The sequence below is a fragment of the Oryza sativa genome, chromosome 2 (genome assembly GCF_034140825.1).
Source record: "Oryza sativa Japonica Group chromosome 2, ASM3414082v1".
NCBI classification, from domain to species: domain Eukaryota; kingdom Viridiplantae; phylum Streptophyta; class Magnoliopsida; order Poales; family Poaceae; genus Oryza; species Oryza sativa.
Window position 1 is genome coordinate 1962177 of NC_089036.1, and position 12600 is coordinate 1974776.

General features: G+C 40.9%; 1 protein-coding gene across 2 annotated transcripts; it reads left to right on the forward strand.

Annotated features, from left to right (window-relative positions):
• Positions 1 to 709: 709 nt before the first annotated feature.
• On the forward strand, positions 710 to 10953 carry LOC4328234 (uncharacterized). Of its 2 annotated transcripts, XR_001543348.3 has the most exons (22): positions 710 to 1899; positions 2444 to 2751; positions 2854 to 2921; positions 3396 to 3483; positions 3585 to 3766; positions 3950 to 4086; positions 4232 to 4298; positions 4574 to 4688; positions 4832 to 4943; positions 5862 to 5937; positions 6018 to 6200; positions 6608 to 6768; positions 7470 to 7572; positions 8163 to 8370; positions 8457 to 8746; positions 8830 to 8951; positions 9047 to 9191; positions 9283 to 9375; positions 9482 to 9555; positions 9906 to 9959; positions 10041 to 10459; positions 10547 to 10953. XR_001543348.3 is itself a non-coding variant. In XM_015769873.3 (21 exons), exons 1-21 carry the CDS (start codon positions 881 to 883, stop codon positions 10351 to 10353), a joined length of 3918 nt encoding a protein of 1305 aa, XP_015625359.1. In that variant the 5' UTR covers positions 710 to 880; the 3' UTR covers positions 10354 to 10953. The 2 variants fall into 2 exon arrangements, 1 of the variants encoding a protein (XP_015625359.1); XM_015769873.3 differs by having other exon boundaries at positions 10041 to 10953.
• Positions 10954 to 12600: the final 1647 nt, after the last annotated feature.

The following is a 12600-nucleotide window of genomic DNA, read 5'->3' on the forward strand; positions in this document are numbered from 1 at the left end:
AGGGGACAATCAACACACCCACCATGAAAAAGACCCACCATAGAAGACACGGAACAATAAATCAAGACAGAAGATCAGCATAGAAGCCAGCATACGCCAAGACAAGACGCAGGATATCGACTTCAGAGATAAGTACAGTTAGTCCCCTACGGTGTCTCCGGATACTGTCAAGAGAGACGAAAGCGCTGTCTCTGATCTCGTCGGGCACGAACTCGAGGAAGAAGACTACCCTGTTGTCGACTACGAGTCAGACCTTTAGACCGCCATGTCGACAACAGTTAGATAGGCTACCCCAAATATTGTACTGGTGTGATTATGGTGAATAAGAGCAATACCGGCTTCGGCCAACAGGATGTAGGGTTATTACCTGACAATTCAGGGGCCCGAATCTGTATAAAAATCCCTGTCTCCATCTATTTTATCTCAGTCTCGCGTATATCCTAGTACCGACGATCCCCATACCATGCAAATACCGGAATCGCGACATCAAACGTCGACACTAACATTACTTAGTAATTCAATTCATTTCATTTCTTAAACTAGACAAATCTTACTGCATATAATTGTGTGGTTGATTGCCTATCCAATCGGTCGGTCCTGGACAAACGGAGGAACGGATAGACACGGGGGCGGTTGTTCCCATGCACGAATCTCAAAGCACTCCATGGTTCGGCTAGGACAAGTCACAAGCCAGATCTCGTCCACCTCCATTCTTCCCTTCCCATTTTCCGCTTTTCCGGTTTCCTCCCACCCACCCCGCACCGTACTCAATTTCTCGTCAATCTCAGGAAAAAAAATGGTGCCTCGCCGCGACGAGATCTGAGAGCGCGCACGCGCGTCCTCCTCGCCCTCGCCCTCGCCTCCGCCGCGCGCGCGCGCGATGGCGTCATGCGCCTCACCGTCGTCGCGGTTGCACGGCAATGCGGCCGGCGGCGGCGCCGGCGGCAGCGCCACCGCGATGATGCTCCCGGGGCCCCCCGGCCGCGGCAACGGCGGGTGCATCGACCTCAGCCCCGCGGGGCTCCTCGCGCATGGCGCGGGGAGCAGCGTCGTCATCTCCGACCCGCGCACCATGCAGCTCCTCTGCGTCCTCCCCATGCCATCCTCCTCCCTCGCCTCCTTCGTCACCGCCGTCCGCTGGGTGCCACCCAGCTCGCGCTTCCACGCCGCGGGGATCGACGACGACGACGACGAACGCCGCCCGCTCCGCCTCGCCGCCGGCGACCGCCACGGCCGCATCGCCGTCTGGGACGCGCGCGCGCGCCTCGTCCTTCACTGGCTTAACCTCGACGAGACCCGCGGTGTCGCGCCGGGATCCGGCGGCGGCGTCCAGGACCTCTGCTGGATCCACCATGCCTCCGGTTGGCTCCTCGCCTCCATCCATGGGCCCTCGCTGCTCTGCATCTGGGAGACCTCCAACAACCCTAGTGTCCTCTGGATGTTCGACGCCTCGCCCGAGTACCTCTCCTGCCTCCGCCGTGACCCCTTCGACGCTAGGCATCTCTGCGCGATCGGCCTCCGGGGCTTCCTCCTCTCCGCCATCCCGCGGCCGGACTCTGATATCTCGCTCCAGGAGCACCGGGTGACCTGCGGCGCCAGTGACATTACAGAGCTGCAGAGGCTGGAGAAGGAGATAGCGGCGCCCCCGCCCTCCCCGGCCCTCGCCGCGTTTCCAGCATTCACGCCGAAGCTATGCTTCTCCCCGCTGTGGAGGAACATCCTATATGTCACGTTCCCGCGGGAGCTCATTGTCTTTGACCTCAATTACAGTACTGCGCTCTCTGTCACTCCATTGCCCAGGGGATTTGGCAAATTCTCTGATGTCATGTCTGATCCTGATTTCGACCTGCTCTACTGCACGCACATTGATGGCAAGCTGAGTATCTGGAAGCGCAAGGAGTGAGTTTACAGTCATACTTTTCATGTGGATACTGTAGAATTAGAATATAGAAAACATGTCTATTGAATTGTGTCCAAATGCCCGAACTCGTATGAACTAAATTTGCAATAAGACTGTGGTGGTCAAGTGCAATCAATAGGCTACATAGAAAATGCAGGAACAAAACAGAATTCAAAATGGTGCAAGTACATAGTAATAAATTCTAGATAAACTTGGAAATTCCTTACATCCTTGGGAGTGTGCTGATAAACACATAATTACTATGAAGCCATTGGAGTTTCAATTATGTTGCTGTGTAAAACGAATGAATAATCAGTATACACACCTGTTAGTGACCGTTGATCTGTTTATTAATGGACACAATTTTAATGAAATCGTACATTATACTATATATGTTTTACAATCTGTTCAGGTTATTGACATATGGGCTTCACAATTGTGAACCAATATATGCATGATCACATTACGTTTGTACATAAATGATACACTTCTTTCCAGTATATTAAGTTCCTCTCGTAATTCTTTTTTCTTTTCCGGTTCTAGGGGTGAACATGTGCATTTGTTGTGTGCGGTGGAAGATCTCATGCCTTCAATTGGTACAATTGTTCCACCTCCAGCTGTTCTTGCTACTACAATCTGGCAGTCAGAGGCTGTTTTCCGTAACATAGAGAAGCAATCACGGGACTTGGGACAAATACAATCTACACATTCTGTCATCTCTGATACAAATACAAACCAAAATATGTATCAAGGGACCATGACATATCTAACCTCGATCTCTGAAGATGGCAAGATCTGGTCATGGCATTTAAGTTTTGACAAGTCTGCATGTGCTAGAAAAGATAAACTAGGTGCGAACCAGTGGTCAGTTCAGTGAAATAGCTATTTCTGGCTCTCAACTGTGTAATTTACTGATGATTCCATTTCTGTCACTAATGTTGGGAAGGGACCAGGTACATCGAATCATAGTGATGCTGGAATTTCCAATTCGCGCTCCAATGGACTTGATTTTACCGTAAAGGTTGTAGTGTAAACTTCTTCCTTGGTTTCTGTTGTTAGGGTATCACCATGATTAAGCAGGAATAGTGGTTCTTTGGAATCTGAATTCCCTATACTTCTATACAAATTCCCTATACTTCTATACACAGCTCGATTATCCTAAATTAATGGGATTGAGATGTACTCCCTCCGTTTCTATTTTAAGTTTGATCAAGTTTCTAGAAAAATTTAGCAATATCTAAAATATCAAATTAGTTTCATTAAATCTAACATTGAATATATTTTGATAATATGTTTGTTTTGTTTTGAAAATATTACTGTATTATATTGTTCTATAAACTTGGTCAAACTTAAATAAGTTTGACTAGGAAAAAAGTCAAACGGCTTATAATATTAAATAGAGGGAGTACATGTTTAGTCATCAATCAATATCCCCTATTCCTGGCGCTTATGTACTTCCCTTATGTGGTTTGCTCATTTGTGCTATGCTCTGCAGATTAATTTGATGGGCCAGCTTCATCTTTTGTCCTCCACTGTGACTACGCTAGCTGTGCCATCCCCTTCTTTACTTGCCACAGTAGCCCGTATGCCCATGACCATAACATTGTACCGTGTTCTGAAATTATAGGTTTTAAATTTGTTCAACATTCCCATAACAGAAAACTTTCTTTTTTTCTATCTGAAGGTGGTGGAAACAATCCTGCTCCAGCAGTACCACTTGTTGCTGTAGGAACTCAGAATGGGACTATTGAAATTGTTGATGTTTTAGCTAATGCAATATCTGTTAGCTTTGCTGTCCATAGCAGCACTGTCAGAGGATTAAGATGGCTTGGAAATTCACGGCTTGTTTCATTCTCATATAGTCAGGTACTCAGGTGCTTCCATGTTACTTCTGATAAATCTTGTCTTTTATAAACCAAGTACCTACATATTTTGATAATGTGACCAATTAACATTGTGGCAATCAAAGGTGCTTCATTACTGGAATCTCTGATACTATTCTGTTTCTTATAGTGCCCTACGTTAATATTATCATTGATTTGACTACAGGCCAATGACAAAACTGGAGGATACAATAATAAGCTTATTATTACATGCCTTAGAAGTGGACTTAATCGCTCATTCCGTGTACTTCAAAAGCCTGAACGTGCACCAATAAGGGCATTGAGGGCTTCCTCATCTGGAAGGTGGTTCTATCTCTCTTACCTAGACCAATCTCTGTTTGTGCCCATACCTTTTTCAAGTTTTAACCTTTTACATTTCAATATGCATGGATTTGGCACATTTATCACAGCTATATTTTTCATCTCAAGCATAGTTTTACTTTCTTAGGTACCTCTTGATACTGTTCCGTGATGCTCCTGTTGAAGTATGGGCTATGACAAAGAACCCCATGATGGTACTCCTTTCTTTGCTCTATAATTTTGCAAACTAAGAATCAGTAGTTAGCTCTTGTTAGGTCAGGATCGCCATAAATCCTAGTATATGCCTTCAAAATATTGACTTTTGTATTCCCAAATATTATGGAAGCAAATGTAGACACATTCTTTAAAGTAAACAAGGTTGCACCATGAATTATTCTAATCGGAGTGGAATAACTTTCATAATAGCTTCAGTAAATAAAACATGACATCAACGTTACAGTCATTCGCTTTTTTCTACCACTGTTTGTAGCTTAGGTCTTTGGCCCTTCCTTTTACGGTGTTAGAATGGACTTTGCCTTCTGCTCCCCGGCCAGGTCAAAACGCTGCATCTAAACAATCGTCAACCTCCAAGGAGCGGTCAGCAGGTATTCACTGACTAGCAGAATCTTATTCCATGAAACCCATGTGTTGCCTATTTTATTCGTTTACCTTATTTCTTGGCTTTCTACTCTACCCAGGGTGCAATTTTTAAAAATTGTGAAATGACTGGATCTATTCTTGCTTTCAGAGGCTACTGGTGCAGAAAGTACTGATGAAACATCTGAAAGTTTTGCTTTTGCATTAGTCAATGGGGCTCTTGGTGTGTTTGAAGTACATGGACGCCGAATACGGGATTTCAGGTAATGAAATTGCTGATGTTATAGCTGTCAGCAATGAAAAGATCCTCAGATGCAGCTTTTGTCAGATGATATAATGTGATACAAAGTATATTTAATTATATTTTTGCCCCGCTCAATTCATGTAGCCCTCAACTAAATTCTACTAGAGCGTTATGGTATCTGCTTGGCTAGTGTTTGTACTGTGTTGTCAGGCGCAATTTGTAAATACAATCTGTTATCATCGTCCCTGTTTTTTACGTGAATAGTAGCTATTTGATTTGTCCAGTAGTAACATGCCTTTTCGCTCTTACTTGCCTGATCCATTGAAGCTTCCTGATTTTTGTAAGGGAAGCCATAACACAATAAAAGATAGGTTTTGCAAGTATGTTTTGGAAATGATAGATAGTTTTGCTTCCCATTCAGTTTATTGTAGATGTCAAGGTATGCTTTGTATTCTCAGGATGATTAGTATTTCTTGAGCTACCGTGAACCAGGCGGGAGATACTTGGTGCCTTTAGGTTTATGGCATAAATTAAAAGGAAAGAAAAAGAATTGGCTCCGTACCATCAGAAAGTGGCATAAACTGGAACAGTGTGTGTCTGCGGATGAAATGACTGATAAATTGGCTGGTATTTTCGAAGTCGTACGGAAGTAAAATAAGAAAGTATGATTGCCCTTGTTCTAGTGACATGATATGAAACTGAGGCAAAACATTGTGTAGTAAATTTCAGATTGAAGACTCACTTATTTAAGTATAACAGACTTGAACTAAAACTGAAGTAAATATGTATTGCTTTTGTCTCCATTGCTGAGCTTACTTATGTAGTTTCTGTTCATATGCATGTTGTTTTATTTTACTTTTATGCTTAAACTCTATCACCATATTGCATGGTAATTACATGCATGATCCATATGGTTACACTAACAATTGTTTTTCAGGCCGAAATGGCCCTCATCATCATTTGCGTCTGCAGATGGGTTGGTTACTGCTATGGCTTATCGCCTTCCCCATGTTGTATGTACATTGTGTCATATTTTTTAGTTCCATCTTCCAGTGTTCTTTATATGTGACGTGTTTGTAACAATTATTTTTAGGTGATGGGTGATAGATCAGGCAATATTAGATGGTGGGATGTTACAACAGGCCTTTCTTCTTCTTTTAGCACTCACAGGGAAGGCATCAGGAGGATTAAATTTTCTCCTGTTGTTCATGGTGATCGAAGTAGAGGGCGCATTGCTGTGCTGTTCTATGATAATACATTCTCGATATTTGACCTGGTAAGTACAAACAAAGGTGACACTATGTTATTTTCTAGATCTCAGATTCATTGCTAGCAGTCCTACTAGCGGTTTCTATTTTTTAGAAAAAAAATCTTTTTTTATCAAACATCTCCTTTTGTTTTCTCAGTTTTTTTTCTCTATATATTTGTAGCAAGCTCTTGTTTTCTTTGGAGTACAGAAAAAAAAGATTGTTTTATTGTGTACTGTGTAGATTACTCTAGTTTGACAACTTGAGGCATAATGAGTTGCATGCAGTCCTTTTCATCCTAATCTAATCCATGCATGTTTTGTTTTTCATTTCAATATGCACATTGTCTTTCACTTCTCAACATTTCTGTACAACTTTTGTATATTGTGTGATGGAGCTAGTTGAAACAGTACTGAGATCAGGAACTATGTTTTAGGATAGTGCAGATCCCTTGGCAAATGCTCTTCTTCAGCCGCAATCACCTGGTACGCTTGTCTTGGAGCTTGATTGGTTGTCAACCCGAACAAAGAAGGATGAACCGCTTGTGTTATGCATCGCTGGAGCTGATAGTAGTTTCCGGCTGATTGAGGTTAACATGTATGTCATTTTAATTTGCATTTTATTTGTTTATTTCAGTACGTTAGAGTCGTCGACTTACAGTTGTTTCAAGACATGACTTGTCATCTATTAAAATTCAGTAGTAATGTGTATGACTAACAAAATGTGTATGGAGGCTTTATTTGTACCCTTCATGGGCTGTTAAATACCTTGCTAATTTACCTGACACTTTTCTTAACATACTTGTGAGTTCTGAAAGAACCTATGAGCATGTAGTTAATTTATATTGTAATAACTTAGTTTTGCTGATAATTGAGCAGTTGACATTTATCATGGTTGCAGCTAAATATTGAGTCAATTAAACCTGATGCTGAAAAACAACCTGTTTCATTTTTTTAGAGCATGTTAAAGAGATTGTGAATATTAAGTGATAGATAGATCAAAAGAAGAAAAGAGACGAACATAAGAACAACACATCGAGCACTAAACTGGATCTAACCTTAGAAGCTGAACTGTAACCAGCCATTCGAGAACGAAAAAGAGTTGGAATCTGTTGAGAATATGATTTGAATGGAGCAAGCAGTCCTATGATGCTTTAAACCTTATAAGTTTGGCATGATGCTTGCTTTGTGGGTTATGATTTGATTTCTGATTCGTTCTTTTTCCTTTTAATTTATGATTGTTAGAAATCATACATGCAAATTGATTTATGATTGTTTTTTTTTTTTTGTATCTAACAGCGATCCTAGGGCCAGTTCTACTTTGAGGCCAGTAACTACAAGAGAGAGGTTTAGGCCAATGCCATTGTGTCTGCCAATACTATTTCCAACAGCACATGCTTTGGTATGGTGCATATAATTTTTGAAAAGTGACATTTTGTTTTACCATGTATCTATTCTGCTACATATATACTCCCTCCGGTTTCGTAATTCTTGACGTTTTGGACAACGACGATCTCCAAAACATATCATTGGCTATGATTTTTATTGTATGTGTGTGTGTGTGTGTGTAAGTCAGTTTATGTTTATTGAAGTATTTTTTAAGACTAAACAGTATATCGTGTTAAAGTGTCTTCAGACTAAATATTTTAAAAGCTATTGATTGTCAAAGTTCTAATTGTTTGACCTCAACCTTGTCCAAAACGACAAGAATTATGGAACCGGAGGGAGTATTATATAGTATCTTTTGAAAGAGTTATTTCATGAATCACATTTGCCTTCATGTGCTTGATATGTTGCTTGCAGATTTGTTTATATTCCTTCCTTCAGATAGAATTAAACCAATCACCATTTAAAATCATCAAACACAATAGGAGAAAGTGATTATGATCAATTTCTTCAAATAAATCTTTTTTGTGTTGTGCATGGCGTTTCTAACCTTCTTAAAGATTGAATGTGAAGCACTACACCACCACTAATACTTTTGTCTCTCAGGCTTTGCGGATGATCCTGCAACTTGGTGTGAAGCCATCCTGGTTTGAATGCAATAGCGGCGATAAATTAGCTAGTAGCAGCTTTAAGGAAGCACCAGCAACTTTTGGAGATCTTCGTAGTTACATGATTGAGACAACCCTGCCTCCCATTGGTGATTCTGTAGTGGCAGAATTGCTGCTAAAAGTGTTGGAACCATACAGAAAGGACGGTATGTCATCAGTTCGTTTCTTTAGTAGATGATAATATGATATATCGTGAATGATGGAGATATTCTGCTTTCTGTTTGTTGAGAAGGGTTCATTCTTGATGATGGGAGAGCTAAATTGTATTCAGCTATTGTGAATAAGGGAACATGTGCAAGGTTTGCATTTGCTGCTGCAATTTTTGGTGATATCCAAGAAGCACTTTTCTGGCTGCAGCTACCTCAAGCTCTTCATCATTACCTGGATAAATCGACAAGTAGATCAAGCGAGAAGGGCTCAGAATCAAGTGTGCATTATCATTCTGAGCAAGCCTCCACATTGAACAGGGCATCATCTTCAACGGAGAGATCTGCACCTGAAAATATGGCGAAAGTTGCTGAGGTAATAATTAAATCTGATGTCTGTAATTTCCGGCCTACATATATTTATCTACTTTTGAATTTGGTGGTTTCTCCATTGTACAGAATTGTGGACAACTAAGTTCAATGGCATTTAGGCAAGAGCAACTATGGTTCAATGCAAATGAAAGAATACCTTGGCATGAGAAGCTTGATGGTGAAGAGGCTTTGCAAAAGCGTGTCCATGAGTAAGAACCAATCATGCCACCTTTTATTTTATGAAATTTTAACACATCTGGCCTATTTGTTTGTGCCACATGTTTTTCACAATCTTTGTACTCAGGCTTGTCTCTCTTGGAAACTTGGAAACTGCGGTGTCCTTGTTACTGTCAACACCTCCTGAAGGCTCAAATTTTTACCCAAATGCATTAAGAGCAGTTGTATTGTCATCTGCGGTATCACGATCTTTACATGAACTTGCAGTCAAGGTGAACAGCCTTAGACATCGATATGATGTTCTTCACTTTGGTACACAGCATGTTTAGAAATGACACAGTATTAAGTCATGAAATCTTGTAGGTTGTCGCAGCCAATATGGTTAGAACGGACAAATCACTATCTGGCACGCATCTTCTCTGTGCTGTGGGAAGATATCAGGAAGCATGTTCTCAGGTTTTACTTAACATCTCAGCTGCTACAGCATAAACTCTTATTCTCTTTTGCTTAACTTAATTTTACATAAGCCTGGTCTATAACCTACAAGCTGGTTATGTTTCAGCTTCAAGATGCTGGTTGCTGGGTTGATGCTGCAACTTTGGCTGCAAGTCATTTACATGGTTCTGATTATGCAAGGTAAAACTTTTCTGAGGAAAGTAAATGAAAGAATTGGTTGAACATGCTTGTAAAATTTATCTTCTTTTCATCTCAACGCAAACACAGCTGCAATAACCATGAGAAGGTGGTTTCAACTTGTTTGGTTTAGTTGTTGTAATATCCAGTTAGTGTATGTGCAGTAGTTATGCTTTATCTGAAAAATGTTGATGCTAATTTGGTGATATCAGGTTAATGAGCAGACATTCCTTTTCTGCAGCCCAAAGTGAACATAAATGTCTTGCCTGAAGCACTTAAAAGTGACACTATTTTGTTCTCCTTTCTCTTGATGTGCTATGGTAATTCTAACTTGCTGTGCGTAACCCATGCAGGGTACTCCAGAGGTGGGGTGATTATATTCTTCGCAGTGAACATAATATGTGGAGGTATGTTGATCCCTTACAGCTACAGGATTTAAACAAATTCATCACTCCTGCTCTACCAACACATCGTTTGTCCTTCCACAGAGCTCTGATACTATATGTAGCTGCTGGAGCACTACCTGAGGCTTTAGAAACGCTTCGCAAAAACCAACGACCAGACATCGCGGCGCTGTTCTTGCTTGCGTGCCATGAGATCTATTCCCAGATCACCACAGAATCAGAGTCATCAGATGACACGCCAGGGTCTGGATCGCCGACATCGGAACAGAGCCCCAAGCTCCGGTTCCCTTCCAAGAATGTGGACGACGAGGACCTGATCGCGGTCAGCGAGGTCTTCGGGCATTACCAGCAGAAATTGATTCATGTTTGCATGGATGCTGAACCAAATGTGGATTGAGCCCTCTTGGCGCCATGCCATGCCATTTGCCAATTGCCATGTGGGAGGGAGGCCCTCTCCTGGATGGACAATATCCGAAGCTGAAAGAGACCGAGTGCCCCCACTGGTCTCTACTACTCTTTGTAGATGTCAACGTCTAGCTTTTGCTTCTCCATTTTTGTCTGGTGTGAAGCTTTTTTTTTTCTTTCTACAGGATGTATGCTGCCTGCATTTTTGTCTGGTGTGTAATCTTTTTCTACGGGATGTATGTCGCCTGCAAATCTTGATGCTGGACAGAGCCGCGTTGCGCCGTATCCTACAAAAGACGCCGATGATTAGCATTGCTGATGTGGCATCTGTACGGAGAACCTGATAATACTACTTGAAAGGGATAGGCATTGCGGTGTTGTATTGTACTAGTAGGTGAGGACGCTTGGCACTGGCAATACTTTTCTGTAAGAATATATATATCTGTACATTTTTTATTGCTCTTTCTCGCTCAGGCTGCAAAAACAGAAATTTGGAAGTTGTAGCACATATGTATCGACTTAAAACATATTTAGGTTTGGTTTTGAGGAATCAAACCATCCAGAATGAGAAAAATCCCTACTTTCTCATCTAGAATTGGTGATCCATCGGTGGACAATTCCTCAATTCTTTTTTTGACAGGACAATTCCTCAAATTTGGTAGAATGTCTCCATTGCTCATTTCTTTTCTACTGGTACTTGTGAGTTGTGAGTGACTGGGGATCATGGGATGATGGATAAACCTATTCAATTTCTCAAACCAACACCCCCCCCCCCCCAAAAAAAAAAAAGAAGATTAACCGATCAATTGACCAACCCAATCCTCAAATATCCTCCATGTTACTATTAGGCCATGTTTAGATGGGACTAAAACTTTTAAGTCCCTATCACATCGGATGTTTGAATATTAATTATAAATATTAAACGTAGACTATTAATAAACCCATCCATAATCTTAGACTAATTCGCGAGACGAATCTATTGAGCCTAACTAATCCATGATTAGCCTATGTGATGCTACAGTAAACATTCTCTAATTATGGATTAATTAGGCTTAAAAAAATTGTCTCGTGAATTAGCTTTCATTTATGTAATTAGTTTTATAAGTAGTCTATATTTAATACTCTAAATTAGTGTCTAAAGACAGGGACTAAAGTTAAGTCCCTGGATCCAAACACCACCTTAGACGCTTGACGCATTGAGTCGTCGCCATCAATCAATCATGCCCTATTAAAATCTTGTAGCCACTGCTATGGAGTTTGATGAAAGCAACCTTTTTCTGTCCTAGATGCCTAAAATCATCCATGAACCTCTGTAATTAACTACTCCCTCTGTCTCATAATATAGCAACCTACAAGACGAGACATTTCATATTACAACGAATCTAGATAGATGCATGACTAGATTCATTGTACTATAAAATATCACATCTGATCCTAGATTGTTATATTATGAGACGGAGGGAGTACTGTAGTATTACTTTCACGCAGGTTCATTTCAGGTCCAACTTTCTTGGCCACATGACATCTTAAGATAACATATTTGGCATAGTTAATCATCCTCAGACAACCAATCAAGGAAGCATGATAAGCAACCACTACCATAACAAGTAGCAGCAACTTTCTATCCAAATTACATTACTGGCCCGAAACAAAATTCCATTTTGGCTCTGCCAAGTGCCAGCCAACCAACCAACCCCACGTTTCCATCCAAATTAATCACCAAACTTATCCAAATCACTTAATTAACTATATTAGACCGTTTGACACGACTCCGAACCGGAGCTCTACCTTTTTCCGAAGTTTGAGCCTAACGAAACGGTTTCAAAATACAAGCAAGATCAATAGTGCAGCCCACTATTAGCTCTAAATCATCTATAGTCAATATAATAGCCAATTCATATAATAGTTGCTTACTATACTATTAATATTTGGTCCCACCTGTCATACATACATTATATCTTGGAGCCCGTGCTGCAGCTGACTACAGATATGTAGCCCGCTGCTCTTCTCTCTTCCTTTATCTCTTTAAAATATGTTTATAGCTGGCTTATAGCCTGCTCTAAGGAAATAGTACTAACTATAATACTATCACAAAATAAACTGTAGAAATGAAGTTGGGTTTAGACAGCTCTACAAACCCTATTTTAGATCTAACTCATAAAATTAAATTTAATAGTTTAAGCCCTACCAAACAAATTGCAGTTACACAAAAAGAATTTTAGAAGCGATCGCTACCTAA

Excerpts from the sequence above, each read along its gene's own strand:
- LOC4328234 (XM_015769873.3), top strand. The coding sequence starts at position 881 with ATGGCGTCATGCGCCTCACCGTCGTCGCGGTTGCACGGCAATGCGGCC. Across the intron at positions 4,087-4,231 it reads AGGGCTTCCTCATCTGGAAG|GTACCTCTTGATACTGTTCC; the intron begins GTGGTTCTATCT and ends TTACTTTCTTAG. Across the intron at positions 9,192-9,282 it reads TACATGAACTTGCAGTCAAG|GTTGTCGCAGCCAATATGGT; the intron begins GTGAACAGCCTT and ends GAAATCTTGTAG.